Source organism: Onychostruthus taczanowskii, unplaced genomic scaffold, assembly GCF_017590055.1.
Source record: "Onychostruthus taczanowskii isolate IOZ18803 unplaced genomic scaffold, ASM1759005v1 scaffold10, whole genome shotgun sequence".
NCBI lineage: Eukaryota > Metazoa > Chordata > Aves > Passeriformes > Passeridae > Onychostruthus > Onychostruthus taczanowskii.
The window spans coordinates 2,582,805-2,607,864 of NW_024496526.1; the positions used below are offsets into that span (position 1 = coordinate 2,582,805).

The 25,060-nt window shown below is 55.8% G+C and overlaps 2 protein-coding genes across 2 annotated transcripts in view; both read left to right on the forward strand.

Annotated features, from left to right (window-relative positions):
- CFAP65 (cilia and flagella associated protein 65) overlaps positions 1 to 6,648 on the forward strand; it is a 31,004-nt gene extending 24,356 nt beyond the window's left edge. The window contains exons 24-32 of the mRNA XM_041404000.1: positions 53 to 190; positions 620 to 736; positions 1,326 to 1,463; positions 1,959 to 2,024; positions 3,656 to 3,867; positions 4,223 to 4,372; positions 4,879 to 5,157; positions 5,817 to 5,954; positions 6,522 to 6,648. Coding sequence (XP_041259934.1) covers positions 53 to 190; positions 620 to 736; positions 1,326 to 1,463; positions 1,959 to 2,024; positions 3,656 to 3,867; positions 4,223 to 4,372; positions 4,879 to 5,157; positions 5,817 to 5,954; positions 6,522 to 6,558 — 1,275 coding nt within the window. The 3' untranslated portion in view covers positions 6,559 to 6,648. The remainder of the gene's footprint in view (positions 1 to 52; positions 191 to 619; positions 737 to 1,325; positions 1,464 to 1,958; positions 2,025 to 3,655; positions 3,868 to 4,222; positions 4,373 to 4,878; positions 5,158 to 5,816; positions 5,955 to 6,521) is intronic.
- A 14,611-nt stretch (positions 6,649 to 21,259) lies between these two features.
- Positions 21,260 to 24,277, forward strand: CRYBA2 (crystallin beta A2). Its single transcript, XM_041404279.1, has 5 exons — positions 21,260 to 21,291; positions 21,864 to 22,037; positions 22,431 to 22,572; positions 23,625 to 23,767; positions 24,048 to 24,277. Exons 2-5 carry the CDS (start codon positions 21,877 to 21,879, stop codon positions 24,193 to 24,195), a joined length of 594 nt encoding a protein of 197 aa, XP_041260213.1. The 5' UTR covers positions 21,260 to 21,291; positions 21,864 to 21,876; the 3' UTR covers positions 24,196 to 24,277.
- The last annotated feature ends 783 nt before the right edge of the window (positions 24,278 to 25,060 follow it).

Consider the following 25,060-nt stretch of genomic DNA (forward strand, 5'->3'; position numbering starts at 1 on the left):
GTCCCATCTTCCTTCCCTGTTGTTCCTTGTGATTTCTCCTTGCTTCCTGCAGGCAGCCACCTTGTCCCATCACAGGATTTCCCTTGGAAATATCCCAGACTGCACCAAAGCTTGTCGACTTGTCTTTCTCAACAACATCTCGAAGACCAAGGCAGTGGTGTTTACCTGGCAGATGAACTGTAAGGAAATGGTGAGTCCTCCTTGATCTACACCTCCCTGCCCATCTCTATTGTGCCATGAAAGCTCCATTTTCAACAAGACACTCAGTTCTAGGGAATTGGCTTTCTACTAGGTGATGAAAGGAAAAGTGTAGGCAAGGGTTAGGACAGGGGGAACAACAGGGATTCAGAAGGGAAATCCAAAGACTTTGGTGAGGTTATATGAAGCTGGAACTACAAAATGCTATAACAAGCCTCAGGGCTCTGTCTGCCAGCAAAGGCCATGTTTGTTCTTAGAATATATCAACTGCATCTCTCTCTTGCCACATACCTCAGAGGAGAGGTGTGTTTCCTGCAAAGAGAAAGCACACAGGAAGGTCCCAGGACAGTGAAATAGTTCCTCTGGTTTTTTTTTTCATTTTTTATTTAATTTTGTTCTCCTCCTCCCGACCTTCACCCAGGTGTTCCAGATTGCTCCAGAGTCAGGGGTTGCACAGCCTGGAGAGAGTATCCCTTGCTTCATCACGCTGCAACCTACAAGGAATCCCTACTTCTGCAGAGTAAATCTGGTGTGTGAGGTGAGACCCAAGAGGTACCTGTGTATTGCCATGACCTGGGAATATTATTGTGGTTCCCAAATCGCTGACCCCAGCAGTGAGCTACCTGCTGCTTCCAGCTGAAGGAATCCTTCTTTGATACACACTTGTCACTCCTGAAGACACCTAGCTTCAACCTTCCTGATGCTTTAAGCATCTGTCTGTCTGTGTGGTTCACTAGATGAAGTGTAGTTGTGCAATGTATAGCTTTGTGAGGGGAGCCCAGCTGCTAGAAGTGATTGTTTGAATGAGAATGGCTTTCAGTGGATGCCAAAGACTTGATATCTGTAAAAAACAAGTCTTGCTGCTTTAATATTATTGGGAGCACAGACCAACAGCAGTGTCCCCTCAACACTTCCCAGATTTTCTTTGGCAAGAGAGTATATAATCTCTGTCTGAGACTTAAAATACTACTATTTTTTCCTCTTTCTGCCACTGGAATACATGAAAAGCAAGTGGGTTTCTTCCTGGGACCTCCTGAAGGGGAGAAACAGGCATGGACTTGAGCCACAGACTGTTATTTGCACCTCTTTTCTAGCCCTGCTCCCTTCAGTTCTGGTTTGTTTCCTAGGTGTACATCCAGGAGTCCCTGGTTCAGTACGAGAGGGACCTGCGCGAGTGGGAAAAGGAGAAGGAGCGGCAGGCTGTGGAATTCACCATCACAGAGAAGGACCTTGAGACTAAGAAGAAGCTAACGTCCCCTTCAGTGGTAAGTGCTCTCAAAACCTTGCACCAGCTTAGCTTGGCTCAAGAAACAGCAGCCAGTGTTGACAAGGAGCATTCTTTAGGAAAACCTAGGCAGTTGTTAAGAGGACATGAGACTCTGATCTGCTAAAGACCTCAAAGCTGATCTGTGGTTAGAGGAAAATGAGATCTTGTTTTCTAGCCAAGAATCATCTCACAAACTCTGAAATTTCTAGTGACCATCTGAAATTTGGAAGTGCATGAGAAGCCTTAGGAAAAACAAAGCCAGTGGCTCTGGAAACCAGTGATTGGATTTTTAACCATGAATAAACACTGGAGGAGAAATGTGTAGCCACCAGTAAGAATGTGATCTGAGTGAAGAATGGAGGATGAGATCATTGACTCTCAGCTGGCACAAAGTTTAAAAAAATCCTAATGTCTTTTTCTGCTCTGTGTCTTTCCCACGTGGTAATTCTTCTTTCCTTTTTTTATTTATTTAATATTTTATTTTATTTTTCAGAGGTTATCAGATTCTGCTGAAACAGAAAATCTTTCTAAATCCTCAGCTGTGATCAGGAAATACAAGGTAAGTCAAGCCTCTCTCACTCGTGGTGGAATCAAACTGACTGCTTTAGAAAAAAGGCAAATGCTGGATATCACAGTGTGGGAGTCTGGACAGAGAGCACAGCAGGATTTGTAGCTTCAAGGCTTTGGGAGACAGACTGTTTGGAGGAGGCAGAAGAATCACACTGTCTGGCTGTGTTCTCTGGCCAGTAACTTTCCAACTGTGGTGAATGTGAACTGAAAATGGCATCAAATGTTCACCCATGACTGGAGAAAGGAGGAAAGGTTTCAAATAAGCAGAAAAAATGCACACAGAGAGGGCAATTGGTACCTGTACTGGTTTTATTTTGGGGGCACAATGGAATGTGTGCCACAGCAGAAAACAGCAGGACCCTGGCAGAATGTGGTGCAGACTTTGCCCTCACCTCAAGAAGAGCTGTGTTCTGTTCTTCAGGAGAAGCTGCAGACGGGAACTGCCTTGGTTTAAATACACAGAAAGCTTTGAAGCTCAATTTGCCTGGTTCATCAGTTTCCACTCAAGTGCACAACTGTATGCACTGCTGTAAGACGGTTTTCCAGCAGTGGTGGGAAGGTGTGAAACAAGGTCCCAGTGAGTGCTCTGCAAAGCTACCTGGGCCCAAAGGAAGAGCCAGCAGTGACCTATAGCCATCAGCAGGATGTGCTGTGGGAATGACAGGGCTCAAAGATAACCCAAGATGTGGAAATATTTAGGGGAGCTGAGGGGAGGCTGGGCCTGAGAGGACTGAGGCAACAAGGAGATGGAGCTTGTTAGATCAGGAATGCCTCCGCAGTGAGGCTGTAGCAGTGCTCTTGAGACCCCACGAGTGCCTTTGCGTGCCTTGCACTGTTCTGTGTGAAGGAATTAGCCCAGGGCAACTCTAGCTTGGACTGTTTTCCCTGTGCTGTTTGGTGTCTTTAGGGATGCAGGTCAAAGCATTCACTGGGTGAGCATAAGGATGGCTGCAGAAAGGTAAAAAACAGTTTCATTTAGTCCTCTAGGGTTTTAATCTCTAGTGATAATTAGGAGCCTGCTGTGTCTGTGTAAGGAGCAGTGCAGGCCCCTAACCTCATTCCTGGAGGCAGGACAGCTGTGTGCCAAAGATCACTGAAGTCCTGTAATTCCTGAGGATTTCTCCAGACCTCTGTGGTGTACTTCTGGCCCAGGCATCCTGCCTACTGCTCTAAGAAACCCCCAACCTGGCTGCTGGTAATGCAACCCCAAGTTGGCCCACGTAGTGTGGCTGGAGTCAGTTCCTGGTTTCCCTTCAGGTTTGTGGGAGAACAGTTTCCCCATGCATTCCATCCATGTATGTCACTTCTCCTGTAGCACTCCCGGTGTGCTTGCAAGAGCTTCCCCAGTGATGGATTGGAGAACAACAGCCCCAAGTACCTTAGGGAGACCCTGAAACCCTGTTGACACTTGGGGCTGGCACACTGCTCGGTGAGAAGGGAGCAGACCTGACTTCCACTATGCCTGTTGTCAGTACTGCGGTGCTAAGATCTTTTTGACACGCAGGACCTGGTGGCTCTGGTTGCTGGGCTTTCAGCTCTCGTGCCTGTGCTCAAACCTACACCAGCCTACTTGTGGTGAGAGGACCAACTATATGCCTGCCATTTCTTTCTCTCCAACAGACATTACCCCCTATTAAAAGCCACCCTCCATCCCGTCAGCCACCTGGACACACTGAGAGGGGGCTGCTGGACAAAGACGCCAGCCAGGTGTGGGCCAAACCAGAGCCTCCCACGCCCATGTCCTTACACCTTGATGTGTCAGCCAGGTCCTACGCTATTGAGGACTTTCTCAGCAACTTTGCCTTGGATTTTCCCAGATACTTCTTGTCCCGGTAAGAGATAAAGTTTTTTGGATTGGCAGCTTCATCTGAGCTAGGGCTGCCCATGCTCTGATATGCACTGAACTTGGTGCTCTACTCTGCTCGTCTCCAGTGCCTCAGTATTAAGTAAGAGGTCCCCAGCATTAGCTGACATGACCTGTTTCTCTCCCCACCTCAACTGTCAGAGCTCAGTGTTCCTCTTTTATGACAGTGTCCCTGCTCCTGTCAGAAATACAACAGCTCCCACCCCTCCCCTGCTTGCCTGCGCTGCTTGCCTGACGTGCTGCTGCAGTGCTAGGAGGGTGCTGGTCTTTGAGAGTTTGGTTCTGTACTGCTGTCACTGATGGAACAACTTCTTCTTTCTCAGCCCTTTCAGTGCCCAGCCCTCAGAAAGCAAATTGGTGGATGGAAGTAGTCACAGAAACAAGATGGATACGGAGAGCAAACGGCTGTCCCTGGCTGCTGCTTCTAAACAAGAAATGGAGGTGGTGACTGACATACTCACAGGTGTCATCAGGTGTGTGTCCCTTCACCCTCACATGGTTTGGAGCCCCTGTACTCCAGAGAACGATTGCAGCATGGTCAGCCCTCTGCTAATCCTGAAGGAATCTGTGCACTCTTGTTGCCAGAATGGGGGATCCACCTGCATAAAGCTGTCTTGGAGACTATGAGCTCAGACCCTGGAGTGACAGCCAAGGCAGGGGCTTCCTCCCCAGCCAGGGGCTGAGTCCATTTTTCCATTGTTCTCAGGGACCAGGGAACTCTACCTACTGTGATCTTAGAAACAGGCTCCATTGGGGTACACATATTCAGTTTGTGAGCTGTGCAAGTGTGGGGAAACAGAGTAGTTTCACTGACTCAAGCCCTCTTGCTGCTTCCCTTAGGCCCAGAAAGCAAGAAGGTACAGACTAAACACTGATACCAGTCAGTGATTGCCTCTGATTTGTGGTGTCTTGTAATAATCCTCTGGGTCATACAGAAAGCCAATTTGCTGGAACTTATCCTTTATTTTCCTCTTCCTAGAAGCCTCTTGGAGGACGGCCACTTCCAGAAGTCAGTGAGAAAAATTGAAGATGAGCCTATTCCATATTTCTCCCAGTTCCAGTGTGCAAAATTAGTAGAGCTCCAGGACAGTAGACAGAGCTCCACGATCCCTTCCAGGGCCTCTGCTTCGACAGATCTTGACCTTGAGAAGGATGGAGAGCGGAAAAAAATGAGTCAGGAAACCTCTCCCAGTGATTTGCTGGAGTCTTGCAAGGCTTTTCACCATAAGCAGTTGATGGTAAAGGAGATAATAAATAGGTGAGGAAGAGCTCACACGTAAAAGCCAAGAGCTGCACAGTCAAGAGAGCCATGGCAGCACACTGCCTAGCCAGAAATCCATTTCTCGTTCAGCCTTGCAGCATTTCTGCTGGTGTATTATGTGTTGTCTGAGTGGAAGTCGATGCTAGCCCACCAAGCCACCCTCTCCCAAATGTGGTTTGTGGGGAGAGAAGGTTTACTGTGTCTGGGGTTGAGCCGTGGGCAATGCCAGGATGCTGGTAGTGAATGATGTCCACTTTACTCTCAGGCAGTCCAGGCCATATTAGACATTAGGGTGCAGTATGTGCTTACCTTACCTTTTATTTTCATGGCAGTATTCCATCACCTTGCATTTTGCTGTGGCTGCTCCCTTGTACACTGCTACAAGCATTATTCACTAATAGCAGCTTGGAAGGAGAAAGCAGTAAAACTATAGTAACCAAGCTTTGTCTAAGGTCAGGGCCTGACACCAGCTGGTGACAGTTCTGGGACAAGGGTCAGCAACCCATTGTTCAAGTCTTTGGTTCATTGGTCTCAGCGTGTAAGAAACAGTGTGTGCTCCACTGCTGTGCCTGGTGATTCCTGGCAGGAGTCACAGCAAGCAGCCTGCCTTATCTGCTTTCTGATAGCTGTCCTCTGCTGTACTTCTGTCCTTCTAGGCAGCCAGCTGTTGGGAACCTTGTGGAGCTGCTGCTGGAAAACACACTGCAGAATATCCTGATCGAAGCCAGTCGTGGGGAGGTGGTGCTGACGGCCCGGCCCAGGGTCATTACTTTACCCCCCAACGCCTCCCAAAGGTAGCAGAGTGTATCTGTGCTCGGTGGGGGACAGGACCTGTCCTTAACATGTCAGGCTGAAGCACAGCCCATTTTCTAGACCATGTGGGTTAGCTGAATCCCTGCCTATCAATGCCAGGTTGCCTGTGCAAAACGAAGAATCCACTCCCAAAGTGTCTGCCCCCTCTTAGCTTGTCCTGAGCCTCAGAGCAGAAGTGGTAACAGTACAGCCTTTCTGTGGACCTGAGACCCTCATACAGCTCTGGGGCAGGGCCCTGTGGGTGAATGGTTGGCCTGAGGCACTGGAGAGCCTAGCACAAGGATGGTCCTTTGCGAAAAAGGGTCAAGGAGCAGGCAGCACAGCCTCTGACAGCAGAAACGGAGCAAAGCTTTCATAGTCCAAGGGGGTGTGGGATCTAGTTAGGTTGAGGGAATGGCACTGGTGGGAAAAGTAGATTGGGACCTGAGTGAAAAAGCATAAAGGTTTGCCCTAGCTTGGGCAGAAGTGCAGAGAGATGGGATTGAGAGATAATGGAAGAGGGTTGTTGGATGTAGATGTAATCTCCAGAGCTGCCATCTCTTCTTCAGATTCACCAGCTCAGCTCCCCCGCCCTCCAGAGCGTAGCTGCTGGTACTGTGCTGCTTAAGCCCCTCAAGCACATCAGCTCTCTCCATTCTTCATGCCTGTGATGTCCAGAGCAACTCGGACCCTCCCACACCATGACCTTAGCTCATTTCTCTGAGGAGGTATGTCCTGATTATGTTCTCAGCACCGATTTGAATCCTCTGACAACTCCACGGCAGAGTTCATGAGATCTCTCCTTTCTGTGGCTGGCCACATCGGAGAAGAGCTCCGTGCTAGAGGGAGCACATGGACAACCACTGTGACAATTCCCACTGTCCTCCGTCTGCACCGGCTGAGATGAGTGGAATCTGCTTTGAAATGTAGCTGAGAAAGGACTGACATCTGGGCAATGAGGTGATGGGATCAGCAGGATGCAGGTACTGAATCCTCCTCTCCTCCTTGCTCCAGTGGCGACTGCAGGTTCCAAGGGGGCAGCTGCAGCACAGTCTGTACACGTGGCAACCCAATAAAAGCAACTTGACCTTCAGACACTGACACCGTGTGTAACATACGTAATTCATGCGTCTGGGTTTGTGAGCCCTGGACAAGGTCTTCCCCTTCCAAACTGCAAGGCTGTCACCTAGGGAAGGGGATCCTCTGAGCCTTGGCTCGGCCTGGGGCGTGCGTCAGGCTGCAAGACGTGTCACAGAGAAGGAGCATGTTTGTCACAGCCGGGAGGTGGCAGCGTGAGTTGTGAGAAATCCCAGTGGCCAGCACAGAACAGGCTGGTGCTGGGTTCCAGCTGCTGCTCCCAGACAGGAGCTGCAGGATGGCTGTGCCAGGCAGTGGGCTGTGTTTGCAGCATATCCCCTGTTCTGCTGTACCACTATGGACTCTGCAGCTTGGGGCTCATGCAGCCACCCAGCTCTGGTGAGGGTGCAGCTTTGGTGTCCCCCTCCAAACCCTCATGCCTTGTTTCCCAGTGCCGGGACCCAGCCAAGACCAGAGCTGCATATTCTTCCCTCGCATCCTAAGAGAAGACTGTGCAAAAGGCACTGTGGAGGGCTTTTGCCCCGCTCAGCAGAGGGCAGTTGCCTGCTGTGCCTGGGGTACTGCAGCTCACCCAGCTTCACCCCAGCACTCCTCTCCGTGCAGGGGCCCTGTGTGCGTAAGCGTTACTAAGCCCCAGGGCCGAGCTGTTCCTGTTGTCAGAGATACAGCAGAGGCACTGCCAGCTCCTGAACTCAGCCTGAGTGCCTTGGGCCTTCACATGGGTCCTTCTCATGAGAAGTGCAAACCCTCTCCTCCCTTCCCAATACTCTGCATGCCAGGTCTCCTACATCACGGCAGACTCTCTCTATTCCTCTGGGCTTTGGCTAGTGCTGAACAGGTGATGCAGAAGCACTTCCTCCCTCCCTCCACAGCTCAAGGCAGCAGCAGGGCCTGGCTGTTCAGTCCACTTGGACTGATTCTTCTTGGTCCAGGCTCCTCACTAGGATGCTCTGTTGCCCCACAACAAAGTTCCCAAATGGATAGTAAAGGCAAGGGCAGAAACCTCACTGTTGCCCTAAAGCAGTTTGAATCCAGTTACCCAAGGGCAGCATGGAGCAGTAAAGACAGGATCAGTCAGTTTGTCCACCCTCAGACCTGCTGTGTGATCTCATGCTCTTTAGGCTGCATCACTGCAGCTGCACCATTGCATCCACTACCTGGAGGAGTTGACATGGGAAATGCTGTGTGTTAGTCTGGTGTAACACCCAAAAACAAATGGAGAGAGCCTGAGTACCATCAAATGTGCAGGGAATTTTTTATGCCATTAAAGCTCCTATTCTCCCCACTTTCCTGTGCTCCCAGCCTGGACCTGGAGAAAACACAAGTCATACTGTACTTGCCTGTTGGAGCACTATTAGAGGGAAATTCACTTGTTTGATAAGCATTACTCTAGTAGGAGAGATCTCAAAGATGATGCCTTAAACAATGAGTGAGTCAGGGAAACAGATATGAGAGTTATTTACACCTGTGAGAGAGAAATTTGTCATCTCTGAGCTCTTTTTAGGGGCTGTGAGATGGTGGTGTGCCACCTCTGTTGTAGGTCTTCTCTGGTGCCTGTCAACCACAACCACTCTGAGTGCACTGAGCAAAGAGTGTAGCAGCTCTCACACACTTTTCTTCTTTTATCCTCATCCTAAAATATAAATACACCAGGGGCAGCCTCTTTCCCAGGTTGGGGAAATTCCCAGTTCCTCTTCTCAGCTGGGAACTAGACCCTGACCTGGTTTTGGAAAGCACTTCAATGTGTGACCGAGCCACATCACTGTCCTGTTAGCAAAGAGAGACAGCAGCACTCCCAGAATAGTGCTGGGGGTGAGCTCTGCATAGTGTGGAGCTACAGTGTGGATGTTCTCACCCGGGGGCTTCTCTCTCACTTGGATCTTTGGGGCAATGGGGAGCTGGAAGTGAGGGGAGGGCAGAGATGTGCAGGCTGGCAGGGAGGGACTTTCTCTTGGCAAGAGGTTTTGTTGGTAGCCACTGCCAAGGGCTATGAACTTGTGAGACTATAGACTCACAGCCCAGCTCAGCACCCAAAAGAGGGGAGAAGTCCTGTTTCTGCTAATGACATTTGGGGCTCAGGCAGAAGGAAGTTTGAGCTTGTTGTACTATCTCCCAGCGCTGGATTTGGCCTCTGCCTAACAGAGCCACGTTTCTAATGCACATCTCTCCAACAGAAATACTGTAGGTACAGATCCTACTTCTTCCCAGTGGTGTTTGGGCAGTGAAATGGGTGATGTTCCCACTGGACTGGGGTTGGTAGCCAGGCCAGGCTCCCGGCAGGTATGCAGCCAGCACGCCTATGGCTGAGCATGAGCTCGGCAAGCTAATAGGACTCCCCCTCTCCTTGTGCGAATTGTCGGGAGCACTCGGTCATCAGACAGTTAATGCACCCACAACAGGCGCTTTCTTCTTGGCTCTTACTCCTGGCTCCCAGGGAGGGCTGAAATGGCCTTGGGGCAGGTGGGCAACAGAAGCTATCCTGAATCCCATTAAAACATTTAACACCTGCTGAATCGTGCCATTGTGTGGGAGATAAAGGGAAGGGAACAAAGCTGCTCTTGGGCTTCCCAGACAGGATGCCTGCTAGGCTTTGTTGTCCCATTGCAGCTGGGGAGCCTGAATCTCCTGCAAAGCCCCACTTGGCGTGTCTCTGTGTCAGTGTGGGGAAGGCAGCAGTGTTAGGGGCCAAAGAATCAACCATTCCCTGGCTGGAATCAGCCTCTTCTCCCTCTGTACAGTGTATGAGATAGGAACCTGGAAAAGTCCTGCCCTGGCCAGCTTGCAGTGTCTGAAGAGCAGAAGTGTGAGGGTGATCCTTCCAAAACCCTTGGCAAAGCTGGACAGATCCTTCACCCCTGGCCTCCATCTCCGAGATACTGGGCTTTGCTGGCTCAGCTGTGTCACTTTGGTGTTTGGGATTGGGAGCCATGCTCAGGCCAGGCCAGGGCACTATGCTGGCTCCTGACGGACACAAGAGGTACTCTAATGTGACCTAGTCAGTCCTCATGGGGCAGTGAGACAGAACAGGCCCTTGGCTGATGCAAGAGTAGGATGAAGCTGCCTTTCCAAGGCCAGCCCTACTAAGAGCTCTGTCCCAGTGCTGCACACCTGCCTGAAAGGGAAGGGCACAAACTGGTAAATGCTGCCCCAGAGATGCCAGAACAGGTGCAAGACATTCCCCAGGGTAGCAGTGCAGGGCAGGGCACTCTGCAAGCTCAAGGGACCCACTTTACTCGTGTTTTCTGTAAAGCAGCCCTGCAAGGACAGTATTTGCTGCTATTTAGCAAATAGTGGGGTCCTGTCCTTGAAGGAGAGAGGTTGGGGTGAAAGAGCATTTCTGACACAGCATATAGGCTTGGAGATATCTGCTGGCACTGAAACAGCACCTGTGGTATTTGAGGCTTTTTGCTTCTCCAGAAAGAGGGGGCAGCCTATGCCAGGAGCTGCAGCTCTGCTATGCTGGCGCGTGCTGGGGCAGGGAGGGGTGGGAGCCCTGTCCAGCACACTCCCCATACCAGGAAAGGAGAAATATGTAAGTCCAGGCATCACAGCCTGTACAGCACCAAAAGGAGGGGGACATCACACTTCTTCACTGCACCACAACCCGGAGTATTGGTGGTATTGCATTTCCTTTGCTGCCAAAACTATTGAAAAAGGACCAGGATGAGCAAGGGCAGCAGGTTGGCGTCACTCCAGCCAGGCTTGGGGTACCCCAACCTGCAGAGGCAGCAGCAGGCAGGAGGGATGGAGCTTGCCTTTCAAAATCCTGAGTGTGAGAGGGTCAAGTCTCCAAGGAAGAAGAATTAGGTAGCAGTGGCTCCTAAGGATCTGCCATTATCCTTTTGCATTTGGGAATCCGTTGACTGCAGCCTGCAAGTACACTGCAGCTCTGGAGGGAGCGATGGTGATGGTTTCTAAAGCACACCCAGGACCAGGATTGCCGTGGGGGTTAAAGCAGCCTTACCCCCTTCCCCACCCACAAACACACCCATCTACACAAACAAACAGGCCACTGCACTTGCACAAAGGAGCTTCTCCTGCCACCGCTGCTGCACTTCATGCTCTGTTATCCAAGGAGTTGTGGGTGCCAGAGTAACTGGGAGAGAGAGCCCAGCTCCTGCTGGCTCTGGCTGAGGTCAGCACAGGGCTGCCAGGGCTGAGCAGCGTGGCTGGGCACTGTAGGAGTGCTTCCAAACTTCTCCTGGCTTCCATGAGCTCTGTTCCCAGAGCCAGCACGGGGACGTCTGCTCTGCTTAACCTGCTGGGCAGTGACACAGCTGGGACACAAGGGTGCTGTGACTCTGGGATGCAGTGACCCACGGGGAAGCATGTGCACATGGAGTGAAACATCCTGCTCTTGCTGCTGCATTAGGACAGCTGGCTCCTGGCCTGTGTGGCCATGCAGGGAACACTCCCAAAGAGAGTGCTCCCAAAGTTTATTTGAGCTGTGCTTTGCTGCCTAGCTCAGAAGTCTGTGGACTGCTCTAAATCACGCGTGAGCATTGTGCTGGTGTGCCATGGGGATTTTCAGCATGAGTAGGGGGATTGGGGTAAGAACAGGGAAGACTTTTCTATCACTGTAATTCAGACTGCTTGGGGTAGGCACTGGATTTGCTTCTCTGCCCAGAGACTTCACAACTTCCTGACCTTTCAGCAGCCTAAAACACTGCAAGAAATCCGCTGCCATCCTAGAGCTGCCCAGGTAGGGTATCCTCACACCTGCTTCCCCTGGCCCCCTGCTCTCCTCTCGTCTCTGCTGCAAAGTGAGCCAGGCAGGTGGGTGGAAAAGTGACAGCTGGTGTTGTTCCAGTGCAGGTTAATGAATGTCTCCTCCTCTCCCCCCCCACCTCCTCCTCCCCACCACCCCAGCACCCAGGCTCCTGGCTCCTATCAGCCCATCAGGCTCCCATTAACAAAGGCAGCCCTGGAGAGTTTGCATAGAGACCTGCTCTGCCTCTAATCTAGGTGGGCTAATCGCCTCCCTTGCCCAGCCTGCCTTCCCTGGGTCAATATTTGCTCTGAGCAAACACAGAGCTGTGACAGGTGTGCTGGGGAGAAGGCTCGCCGCCGCCAGCCCAGCCCTCTTGCCTGTCTCTGCTCAGTCACATCTCTCCGGCCCCCCGATCGCCGGCCAGCCAGCGCTATTTTTATCAGGACTATAAAAGCCCCATCCAGCCAGCGTCACCCTCATTTTCTGCTTGTGAGCCAGCGGGGGAAGGCGAAGCCACTCACCTGACAGCTGCCAGCGTGTCACCGGAGCCAGGTGAGCTGCTATAGCCCAGCACACCTTGGCCAGGATCCTGCCTGCCTGGCTGGGAACAGGGTACTGGGCATGGAGAACATCCTGGGGGCTTTCCTGAGACAAGTACCGGGAGTCGGGTCACACATCCGAGCTCCCGGGAAGGAAGGGGACGGGTTCAGGGGACACCATCCAGCCTGTCCCCTTTCCCTAACTCTTCTCTCTCGCCTGTATTTTCCAATCCTTTCTGTTCCCCTCCCCTCTTCCATTTACTTTTCCTTTCTTCCTTTCTGCCTTTCTTCCTTTCTTCCCCGTTCTCCACCCTGCCGTGCCAGTTAACCTGTCCCTGCTCTGTTTGGCTTTCCCAGGCAGCAGGTGTCAAGCATCCACTTTCCAGACTTTACCCTGGTTTGGAGCAGCATGTGCAGCGAAGGACACCCAGCCTGGAAGGACCCAGCTCGGGAGGAAGGGGCTGCTGACAGCCCAAGGCACAGCACCCCTCCAGCCCACACTGTCCCAAGTCGGATCATCTCTGCACTTGCCTGGCGTCGAGCCCCACGTGCAATACCTGACCTGAACGTTTTGTTCGTTCGGCTCGCGTTAGGCAGGTCCAGCCCATCTGCGAGCGCATGGCTGGCGCTGGCCCCGGCAGCACCGCAGCCCTGCAGCGCGGCCGTGGCCCTGCAGCCGCGGAGGGAGCACACGCCCGCTTGCAACTGCTGCGTGCCAGGTGAACGCGCAGTCTGTGTGCGGAGCAAAGTGCGCGAGGGACGTGCACAACACGCAATCTCACCCAAACACACGCAGCACCGAGCAGCCAGTGCACACAGATGAAGCAATCCACACGTAGCGTGCAGGAACGCCATGGGACTTCCACATGGCACTGTGGGACGTGGGACCCAGGTGACAGTGGTACACATGGCCTTTCTGGCACTCAGCTTTGTAGGCTGTGACGTGCAGGGCCCATACCCATGTGCCCACGGCATGGCAGGCACATGTAATGCACTAGGCACACGCATCTTGCCTGTGTGGCTGACTGCTGCTTGTAGCAGCCTGCTGGGGAAGGGCAGCCTGGCCCTGGCAGCACTGCAGAGCCATGGCAGGCACACAGAGCCCTGGCACCGTGCTGGCCCAGGGTGGAGTTTGGCAGGCTCTGCCAAGCACCCAGGTAGGTCTCAATGGTCTGCTGGCACCAAGGGAGCTTTAGCTGCTGACAGTGAAGCAGTGGGGAGGGAGGGCAGGAGCAGGCAGCAAGGAGCAGGGCAGAGGACGAGGGGTGTCACATCCTTTCTCGCCTCCCTCTGCCTTGATTCACTCTCAGGACCTGCACTTCCCAGCCCTTCCAGGACTGTCTGACTGTCCAGGGCAGGTGTTTCCTGTTGTGCACCCAAAGCCTGCAGGCCAGGTGCCAGATCCTGCTGGTGGCAATCCCTCTGCCTATGCTTGCTGTGGAAGGGTGTGGGGGGTGGTGCTGGCAAGCCAGTGGGTCTCTTCCAGACAGCCCTGCTCACTGCCTGCCCTGCTTTCCAAGCACAAGTGCTTAACCTGGACTCCTGTCCCATTCCACATCTTGTCCCTTCCCTCTCCCCCAGCAGCCAAAGACATTCAGAGCCCAGGGCTGCTCCTAGGGCCATGGAGGCTGCAGAGAGTCACGGAAAGCTATGAGAGGGACAGCAGCAAACCTGCTTTCCTCCCACCTCAGGATATTTTTTTGGGAATGGAAAGATCCCTCACGTCCCTACTCTCTATGCCTGGCTCTGCCTTCGATTTCTCTGTCAGCCCTGAGCTACTTCTGCCCTGCCCTCAGGCACAGGCACTCCCATAGCCCAGGATCCAGTTCTGGTCCCACTGTGCTCAGGGATGCTCTGAGTTTACAGGTGGATCCTGAGCCCATCTGCAGCCTCTCTGCAAACACCAAAAAGGCTCAGCCCATCCACCCAATGTGGATGGAGGAGAGATTGGAGTGTGCTAAGGGACATGATGATTCCTTCTGCTTTCCCTCACCCCCATGCAGCTATGCACAGGACAAAGCTCAGCAGCCGTGGTCCTGAAGTGGGAGAGTCCTGTTCCCTCCTTGGGGTGCCCTTGGAAGGGGCAGAGATGAGGCACCTCCTAGGCATCCTGTTTGGGCAGATGCTTTAGGAAGTTTCCATCAGGTGGTGTAGGTAGGGGCCAAAATCAAAGAGCATCTCCAGGGTTGCCGCACTCCCTGCATCCCCCAGAGCTAAGGGTCCATCCTAGCCTGGGAACAATATGGTGATTGGCCATCATTGTGGTCATGGGCCCTTGGGGCTGTGTCTCCAGGCTCTGTGTCCCCTGCTACCAATCCTGCCAAAGTTGAAAAGCTGAGAAAGCACAACACATCCCCTGATATGCACAACCCTCTGCAGCTGCCCTGCTCAGGCTGGGATCAAACAGAACATGATTAATAACTCTGAGCAAAGCCAGACCCTGCTGTCCATGTGCTCCAGTCACTGCACGTGTGTCCCTGTGGGGGCAGAGCCTGGTGGAGATGGTATCTGGCAGAGCAGGGCTGAGGAAACGCGGCCATGCCGCCTCCGCTTTCACCTGCCTGCTCCAGCCCCTCTGGGCTCTCTTATGCCCTATGGTTTACTTGCCCCCTGCCGCCTTCCCAGCCTGCTCCCACTGCCCCAGCTCTGCCAGCCCAGGGCACCGGGAAGCTGTTCAAAGGTGGGATGGCCCCTGGCAGCCACATTGTCCTGAGGGCTGTGTTACCTAGGGAATGAATGACTCTGTCAGGATTAGCACCCAAGGGTGAGCTTCTCCTCACAACAGGCAGAGCCAGAGGCATCAAACACCCACTTTTACATGTCAGAGCCAGTGCTGGTACCACGGGTACCAAGGCTGGCATGGGATGGGGCACAGTGGGGTATTGCTGTCTGTGCTGGGTGGTGCTGTTCCCCAAACCCCAGGCTCTGCATGGCCAGTGGCATGGCTGTGGGGCCCTTGGGACCTGGGCTGGAGATTTCCGTGGCACAGTTCCACACCAGGAGGATTTGCATGGAGAGGGCAGGGTGCAGGAGGAGCACTGGGGAGACACAAATGCCCGGGTTTGGATTTGCACATAGGTGTAGTTTCACACAGGTGTGTATGTGCATGCATGCCCGTGTATTTGCACAGGTGTTTCAGGAGTGTGCCCTCCCCGGCAGGCAGAGCAGAGCTGGTGCATCCCTGTGCTGTGTGTGCACGTGTGTGTGCTCTCCTGCTCAGCTGAAAGGTGGTGCTGGCCATGCCCCTGCGTTGCTGCTCCCTTTCCTGGTGTGTGCAGCTGAAGGTGTGGGTGGGAGCAGAGGTGTGCACTGTTGCTGGCAGCCTCTGGGCTGCCCATGTCCTGCCCAGCCCGGATGGGGTGTGCCATGCTGGGGCAGGCCCTGCTTTTCTTCAGGATGTGGGAGAGGCAGCTGGTTATCCTCAGCACACCCGAGCTCTGGAGGGCACCAGCCCACAGCGCTGTGTGGGCACCTCAGGGGCTGAAAACCAGGGTGGTGTGAGCATCTCTAGACCTCAGCTGACCCCACTCAGCCCGTTTGGCACATCTCTGCTGTGCCTGAAGGACGTGCCCAGGCAGAGCAGGAGCTCCCTGCCCCTCCAAGTCAGTCTGTCCCAGCACCACTGTGGGTACCCAGAGAGTTTGCACGAGGAGACAGGCTGCTTGTGACGCTGGGGATGAGCTGATGTTGGAGGCCAGGGTGCTGCTCCAGCCTGCTCCTGGCATGGCCAGACCTGGGGCAGGGAGCACAGGGACTGTCCTTGCTCTGTGTTGGAGTCCTGCACTCCCCTTGCCAGGCTTCAGGTACTGTCACCAGGCAATGAATCCATCCCACACACCACTCCCTGCTGCAGACAATAAGAAGAGGCAGTCTTCAGTCTCCCTGGACTCCGGGACAAGCTTATCCCTCTTTGTCAGACAGGGTGGAGGGGAGAGGTGGGTCTCAGGCAGGGATCTGCATTCTGCTGTGGTGAAACTACAGGAATTCTGCACACTCCAACCCATTCCTGGCCATGGGGAGTATCAGAGATAGCATAAGTACAGCCTGGCATCCTCCCCCCTGCACCCACAGACCACTGGGGTGAGGGGACATGTTTTACAAATGTCCCCAAAAAATGTCTTTGAGCCCCCATAAGAGAAAGGGATAAGGGAGAGCCCTGATGAAGGAGTCAAGATGCTGGGGTGAAAAACCCAGAGCTTATACTAGTCCTGCATCTTGGAACACATCAGCCCCATCCTCCCACGGGGCCTGCAGGGAAGGGGTGAGTGATGGGGCTCCTCTCTTCCCAGCCAGTGGCTCTGGGAAGTGCGTGGGCAGCCTGCCCAGGGGATGGACACTGAGCAGGCTGCCAGGGCTGCTGCTTCTGGCCCAGCTATTGCTGGCTTCAGGAGCCCTGGGGCAGGATGTTCTGTTCCTGTGGCAGCGCCTGGCTCAGCCCCCGCCTGTGCTGATCCTCAGAGCTGCTGGAGGAGGGGACCCGCCACTGCCAACCTTTTCATCTGCCTCCTGCATGAGCATCACTCAGCTTGGTGTGTCTGCCACTACAGATGAGGCCAACAGGGCAGTGGAGGAGCACTAGGGTGGAGTGGGACCTTGGCCAGGTGCAGCTGAGCTGGTATCCCCTGGCTCTGAGGCTGCCAGGGGCTGCCAGCCTTAATCTTGCACTCTGCACCTCCAGGACAACACCCTAGTTGCTACAGGTAAAGCTGGCATCTGGGAAGCTGTGCTCACCCCGTGGTATCCCTCCAAAATGACACAATGTACTGAAGGAGATGCATCAGCAGCTGCATCCAGGCCAGGCTGGGTGCAGGTCGGGATGTGCTCCCCTGTCTCCATCGCCGCAGCCCTGGGACTGGTCTGCACTGGGGACTCTGAGGACCAGCAAGCTCCTCCAGGACACTGAAGATATGGGGTGCCCTGGAGGTGCCAGGCTGAGGTCACCTGTGCTAACAAGCAGGAGGTCACAGTGGCTGGCACCAGCAGGCTCCCTTGCAGGTCAGGACCTGGACCAGAGGACCAGACCCCAGCTCCTCTGCCCCAGTGCCTGGCATCCCGACAGGGTAAGGTGTGACAGACGGGACACCTCAGGCTGAAAGGGACATGCCACCCTGGCTTCCCTTTTGGAGCAGTCTGTCTTGGTTTTGTGCTGCTATCAGTTCCCTCCTAGGGGTGGGCTAAGCTGGGGAGGCAGCCTTTTCCACCTGCTCACACCCAGGCTGTAATCCACAGGCAGGAGGTAAGCAGCTGGCAGAGCCTCCCTGACCTTCAGGTGGGATTAGTCCCCATGGGAACAGTGGGGAGCAGGCAGGTGAGGCCACAGCTTCCCTGGCAGTTCGTGGGGACTGAGCACACCCCCATGCTGGGGACAGCCAGACTCAGGTGGTGAATGGGTGGCACAGGGTGAACGTGTGTCCCTGGGACTATCCTTGTCTGGGAGGGTTGTGCAGGTGCACCCCCAGAGCTGTGGGTGCCACAGGGCAGAGTGGGCAGCCACGGTCCCACGAGGAGGGGGTGAGCAGCGTGCCGGGGTGGCCACAGTGCCAGGGGCATGGAACAGCTGGCAGCCCACGCTGTGCGTGTGCACCTGCGTGGGAGCTAATCCCAGCAACATCTGCCGGGCTCCTGCCATCCCAGGAGCTCCTGGCTGCAGGGATGGATGGGGTGGCTGCGTGCACAGGGGACACGTGCCTGTGGGGCAGCTGGCAAGTGCCAGGGCTCCCTGTGCGAGGCAGCGCCTGCGTGCGGAGGATTCTGTGGCAGATGTGTGCTGTACACGTACGGCTCAAAGCTTCTGGAGGGGACAAGTGGCACTGGGGATCCCAGCAACCCTTCTGGCTCTGGGATCCAAGATTCAGAAGGTGGAAGTAGGGGTTTTGGCTGGGATTAACCAGTCCTGGTGTGGCCATGTTCAGATCAGCCCCAAAGCACAGGTGACTGGAGAGAGAAGGAGGGTGTTTGCATCCTTGTCAAGGAGGATGATTTCCCACAGAAATGAGGCTGGAGGAGAAAGCGGAGGCAAAAGGGAGCAGTGGGGCTGTGTGGGGGCAATGACACACCACCCCTGATCTAATCAGCCGGACCCTGCAAATAAAAGCCACCTGTTTTGGCCCTGACAGCAGGAAGCCATCCCTAGAACAAACAGAGCACCAGGCAACTGGAAGAAAGACAAACAGGGGCCGGCTCCAGCTCCATCTGCTCCTGCTGGGCCCAGCCCCCAGACCTCCAGCCCCCTGGAGTGCTGGTCCAGCCCCCAGTAGGGCTGGGGAGAAGGAGAGAGCAGCTAGAGGTCCTGGCAGGGTGTGACCAGGGCTCAGCCCTGGTGTCAGCTAGGCGGACCACACACAGCTGTGCTGCCTTGGTCAGCCAGCCCAGATGTTCCATCAATGGGTACAGTATTTCCACAGATATGGCATCAGCCTCGGGATTCCTGGGCAGCGCCTGCCTCGCCTCTCTTGTGGCTGCCCTTCAGCCTGCAGGCTCCCCCAGCTGTGCCCTGTCCTGGGACCAGTGCCTGCACAAGGCACGGGGTACAGCCCATGGCTGGCATGGTCTGGGCTCGGCGTGGAGCACTTGGGTGACCTTGTGCTCCCACCGTGCCCCCGGGCTGCCGGCTGCCGCGCTGTGCCCAGTGGCACTGGGAAACATGATCTGTTTTGCTAGTGCAGGGAACAAGCTGAGCTGGGAGCTACGAGGGGCCCTTATTAAATTAGCCTATGCAGGAGGCCCTGGGCGAGTGCTAACCAGCTCCCACAGCCCGCATGAGCAGCTGCCCTTGAGCAGAGTCACTGCCTGCCCCCGCACCAGCCTCCCTCTGCCCCTGTCCCCAGCTGGGCAGCTGTGGCTGGGGCCTGCAGGTGACCCAGCCAGGGGAATGCTGGCTGGTGACAGTAACTACCTGGAGATGGCCCAGGGAGGACAGGCTGCATCAGCATTCTGGGATGCAGCCAGGGAAGGCTCCTTGTGAGTGACCCCACTGATCCACTGTGGCTGTGGCTCCCGTGTGGCTGCCCTGAATGTACCAAGAGGGAGGTGAAGCACAGCCCAGAGAGTGCTGAGGAACAAGGGAGTGGCACTGTCTGCATCTGGGTTTCTCCTCTGCACCATTCACCTTCCAGGGCTTTTATCCAAAATGTTGCATGGGGATGGCTGAGTGGCTTGCTTGCCCCTCATGGCACACCCCCAGTGCCCCATGGATGCTGTGGCACACCATACAGTGCCCCACACATGCACAGCCTATAACAGCTTGCAGCATCCTATGTGTTCTGTGGTGCCTCACGTACTGGGGCTCTGTAATACACCCACAGTGCCCTGCACCTCAGAGTCCCCAGCTCAAGCACCCCAAACTAACCAGTGCCCCACACCTCTGTTCTCACAGCCCAGGCAGGGCATGGCAGCACCGTGGGGAGACCCTGCAGTGCACTAGCTCTGCATCTTGCCTTGCCTTTGCCAAGGTGATGGCTTCCCTAAATCCTGCCCAGACTTTTCTCCCAGCATTCTGAGAGATGCCTCGAGGCCACCAGGCTGCACTGGGCTTCTTTTCCTTCTCCAGGGAGCATCCCTATCCTTCCTTCCACCTTCTGCTTCCCCAGACAGCTCCAAGAGGGTCTCTCCCTCCCGGCTAGGAGCACTTCAGGCAACGCAAGCTGAGGGTCGCCTCCCCAGCGCCCGTCCCCTGCCAAGGGCCACTAATGTCCCTGAGCTGGAGCCTGCTCCAACCGCTGCCAGGCTGCACCCTCTGCTGGGATCCGCAGGCATCGGCGCGGATCCGCACCGAGCCTCGGGGCCGTCGAGCAGTGGGGAGGTGACAAAAGGAACCCCAGAGTCCTGCCCCCAGCCCGTCCTTGCTGTCACCCCTCGGTCCCCTATTTGTGTTGATGCCAGGCGTACTAACACCACCCCCAGCTGCTCACACTGCATTCTCCATAACCAACAATGTCCGGGTCTCTTGTGTGTTGACCCCATGCCCAGGACCCCCAGAAGGGCTGGAGTTTTCCTGGGAAGGTTTTAGGTGCAGTGGTCTGACCCTTGCCCAGTGACCAGCGTGTCACCTGCCCAGCTGAAGGTGGTGAGTGCCCAGCCTCACCACAGACTACACAGGAATGCTGCAAGGAACACAGCTGCCTAGACACCCAGGATTGCACAGCTCACAGGGCACTCTTCCTCCTTTCCAGCCTGTGTTGGCCTCGTCCGTCCCAGGTCCTGGTAGGAGACACTGGGGATGGCTGCGTGGCATGGTGCAGTTCCAGGCAGGGCTGGTCCTCCTCTCCAGGTGAAGGACACAGCTCTGTCCCAAAGCTGGTCCCCTCCTGCTGTGCACAGTGTCCCTGGCCCAAGTGGAAGGTGAGTGGGAGCACAGGGAGATCTTTGTCAAGCCAGGGGAAATGCTCAGGACATTTCAAGCTTTTAACTGGGGTCCATTAAGACCCAGTCTGCTGCCAGCACAGGAATCCCTGCAGGGCCCGGCTGGAAAAGGATGGCAGAGTCCCACGTGGAGGGGCAGAAGCAGCCCCAGATAAGCCCTGAATTCCAGCGTGAGGACATCAGTGCCCCTCAGCTCCCAGATGGCAAATCCCCACTTCACCCTGGCACCTCCTTCCCACAAGCCTCAACCCTGGCAAAGGCCGCGGATGCCCTGGGAAAGGCTGGGTCCCTAATCCCTGGGCCAAGCGGGGACATTGTCCGGGGGCAGAAAGGAAAGCGGCGCGTCAGGCCCTTTGCCCATTGTGCCCTGAGCCCCTGCGCAAACACAGCCCAGCACTTTCATTGTCAGCCCCGGCGGGCGCGGGGGGGCCGCTCTCGCCACACTGCCTAAGTGGAATGGACAGCCGGAGTCTGGGCCGGGGGAGCAGCGCGGGCCCCCCCATCCCTGCCTGCTGACACAGCGCCCTGGCCGCCTGCACCATCGGCACTTCAGCGCCCGCCTATAAAGGGCGAGAGGAAAAGCGGCGCCGGCACCGCCACCTCCGCCTCTGTGCCCTGCCCTCCGACCAAGTAAGTACCGGGCTGTGAGCCCCAAACCCCGGTCAGTGCACAGGCGCTGCCCCGCTCCCTTCACCCCACAGCAAGCCCCCCACCCAGCACTCACCCCTGGGAAGGGCAAGTGGAGGGGCGCTGTGTGGCACAGCGGGGTGCCCTGTGCGGGCAGGAGGGATGGAGGAGCCGGGCTGCTCTGCCCCAGGGCTACACTTGCACCCGCATCTGAGCTGCGGGTCACCGCCGCCTCCCAGCAGTGGGTACCAGTGCCACCGCAGCCAGACAGCTCCCGGAGCCATGGCAGGGAGCTTGGGAGAAGAAAAACTGAGGCAGTCCTGGGTACATCACATGGAGAGATGGGGCACTGCAAATTCCCCCTGCAGCTTGGGGTTCACTGGACAGAGATCCCCCAGCACCGAAGGAAAGGGAATGGGAAATGTCCTCATGCCAGCCTGGGAGGGCAGGGGGCCAGTGGCATGGGATGTGTGAGGGCAGCACCAGCGTCATCCCAGGCTCAGCAGCAGGCAGTGGGGTGGCTGGGGCTGACGGTGGGCACCTGCCCTGGGTGATCCGTGGGGCTCTGCCAGCAGCCGAGCGACCCGCATGACCAGCAGTGAAGCCATGGACACCCTGGGGCAGTACAAGATCACGGTGTGGGAGGAGGAGAACTTCCAGGGCAAGCGCTGCGAATTCCTCATGGAGTGCCCCAGCATCATGGAGCGCGGCTTCCGCAAGATCCGCTCCATCAAGGTGGAGTCTGGCCCGTAAGTGCCCCGCCGGCCCCGCGGCACACCCTGCTCCAGCAAACCCACTGCTCCCAGGGGACTGTTGGGAGCTGCTAGGGAGCCAGAACACCAAAGTTCTTCCTCAGCTATGACACAGCCTCATCATGCTTGTGCTCCTTGTGTTTTCCCATCTGCTAATCAGGGAGACCTTACCAAGGCCATGCATAGGTTGGAGGCAATGATGTGCCTGTGGGGAATGAGGTCCCTCTTTCAAAAGGGACATTTGCTGCTAGCAAGGACCCCAACATCTGTGACAGACCCATAGCCTGCCAGGATGTCTCTGTCCCCTGCCCAGGAAGGAGAAGGTGACCCCTGACTGATCCTGGGGACTGTGTCACACATCCCTGAGGGTTTTCCTCCTTTTCCTTCCAGCTGGGTAGGCTTCGAGTACCCTGAGTACCAGGGACAGCAGTTTATCCTGGAGAAGGGTGACTATCCCCGGTGGGAGGCCTGGAGCGGGAACAGTGGCTACCGGACCGAGCACCTGCTCTCCTTCCGGCCTGTCAAATGCGCAGTGAGTTACTGGGACACCGCAGAGGGAGGGCTCGGGGCAGGCAGAGCCTCCTCCAGGTAGCCCAGCATGGAGGCCATGAGGGACAGACTGGAGGATGACTTACATGGGCATGGGATGGAGGGGTGAGCTGTTCACAGGGGTACGTGTGAAGTGGAGGAGTAGCTGCACCCACCAGCTCCCACCTCCCTGCAAAGATCCCGGGATGCTTTTTATGTCTAAAATTTAGCCTGAACTACAATTCCAGCTCCTTCTGCTTTGTGCTTTGGAGACCCACCTCCCAGGCTGGGGTTCCAAGGCCTTGTCCCCCAGCCCTGATTCCCGGGGATGGGATGAACAGAGAGGAGCTGGCGGGACCGCAGGGACGCTCGGAGCGCAGGGCCCGTCCCCCTCCCAGCCAGGGTACCTGAGGCGTGCCGGGCAGCCGCGGCTCTATCGCTCCATCTGCAGAGACACTGCTGCTCGCAGCAGCGGCACGTCTGCGCCTCCGAGCGGGGGGTCCCCCCCCAACTTTTAATAATCACCAGGCAGATATGTTCAGGCTTTAATAAAGGGGATGCGATAAGATCACTCCTTGCTGGCAGGACTGCTCCTCGGTGCAGATAGATGCATGTGGGGGCTGGGCACGGGGGACAGTGCTGCATCACTCAGTGTCCCAGCCATTAACCCCACCGTGTCCAGCACCCAGAAAGGCCCCACAGAGCTGAGGGGACCTCTCTCAGCATCCTGCCTTGCCCTGAACCCTCCTGCAACCTTGGGGAGTGTGGTGATGCTGAGGGCAACAGTCCGTGTGGGTCCAGAAGTTGTAGCCACTAACTCTCACTGGCAGCTGTGTATTGGGACCACAGGGACATGAGAGCAGCATCCTCGGGGCAGTTCTGGGGTGTCCCAGTGAGGGGGTGCCAGGTTGAAGGACATCCCCATGTACTGCACAAAAGCTGCTCACGATCCCTGACCTCTCAAAGTGCCTTGGTGTGTGTCACACTGATGCCACATCCCATGTCCCTGGGCAAGCCAGCCCGTTCCTGCTGACCTCCAGCTCTGTCTCTCTGCAGAACCACAATGACAGCAAAGTCATCCTCTACGAGGCTGAGAACTTCCAGGGTCACAAGTTTGAGCTGAGTGACGACTATCCCTCGCTGCAGGCCATGGGCTGGGGCAACAAGGAGGTGGCATCCATCAAAGTGAACGCCGGAGCGTGAGTGCAGCCAGTGGGGCAGGGACTGGGGGTGCCAAGAGCAGGGGTTCAGAAGCACCTCCTTGCATAAAGCACCTCCTTGTATAAAACACCTCCATAAACCCCAGGATTTGGAAGGGGGACCCCTTCATAAAAGGGATGCATTCCTGCTACCTTTTCCTTGAAAATACAAGCCATTGGGTATTTTTCTGTCCCTCTCCTCCCAAGGCAAGCAGAGGGATGGGATGGGATGGGATGGGATGATTTGGCTTGGGGCTCTGAGCCAAGGGTCTGCCTGCAGGTGGGTGGCATACCAGTACCCAGGATACAGGGGCTACCAGTACGTGCTGGAGCGGGACAGACAGAACGGCGAGTTCAAGAAGTACAATGAATACAGCAGCCAGGCCCACACCAACCAGATCCAATCCATCCGCCGCGTCCAGCACTGAACAGGAGCAGGGCTGTGTGCCCTGCAGCCTCCAGGCTGCTGTGCAATAGACCTCTATCCGGTAGCAAATAAAGGCATTTGTCAAAAAAAAAAAGAGTTCTCCTGCCTCTGCTCTGCTCCTCAGGGGCTGCCATGCTGGGAAGGCCATGGTGGCAACCTGGATGGTTTCCCCTTCCCCAGGCAGTTTTGGGCTCATGGCCAGCTCCAGCCTGGGCTGAGCTCTCTGCATCCCACCTCTCGTCCATGCACAGTTCCACTGCTGTGATGCTCTGACTGGGAAAAGTGGAACTTACTGGGCAAAGAGAGTGCTGGAGGTGGGAGAGGACACCAAGAGGGCTGTGCCCTGGGAAGAGGCATCCAGCAGGGTTCTACCTTGGATTCTCCTCCCAGGATCAATGCCAGGGAAATTAGTTGCTATAAAGTCTGTGAAAACTCAAGGTCCCATTCCTCTGCACGCCTCTGGAAGAGAGAAGGGGGTCTCTGCCTGCTGCAGGCATGGGAAGGAGGAAGAGCATAGGGGTCATCTGGGGCAGGATGGGACTCTGACAGCACACGGGGCAGCCACAGTTGTGTCAGGTCTGGGGGCACTGGCACAGAGGGGCTGGGGGGAGGTGGTTGTGCAGGGGTCAGGGGAAGGAGGGCAGTGTTCCACAGGTGGTAGGGGGCCTGGCTTGATGCTCACAGGTGTGTGTGTGTCCTCCCCCAGCCTTGCCACGCCAGCATATCCGTGCCAGTATCCGGCTCCGGGACACCGGGAGCCCCACCCAGCCTCCTCCTCCTCCTCCTCCTCCAGCACCCTTTCCCAGCCTCTTCCTCTTCCATCTGGCTCTGAACCCTCCTGGGGTGCAGGCTACCCATCCCGAGGT

What these genes read in the sequence shown, in the direction of transcription:
- CRYBA2 (XM_041404279.1), top strand. Translation starts at nt 21,877, where the DNA reads ATGACCAGCAGTGAAGCCATGGACACCCTGGGGCAGTACAAGATCACG. An exon ending in TCCGGCCTGTCAAATGCGCA is followed by an intron (nt 22,573 to 23,624) that starts GTGAGTTACTGG and finishes GTCTCTCTGCAG; the next exon opens with AACCACAATGACAGCAAAGT. An exon ending in ATCAAAGTGAACGCCGGAGC is followed by an intron (nt 23,768 to 24,047) that starts GTGAGTGCAGCC and finishes GTCTGCCTGCAG; the next exon opens with GTGGGTGGCATACCAGTACC.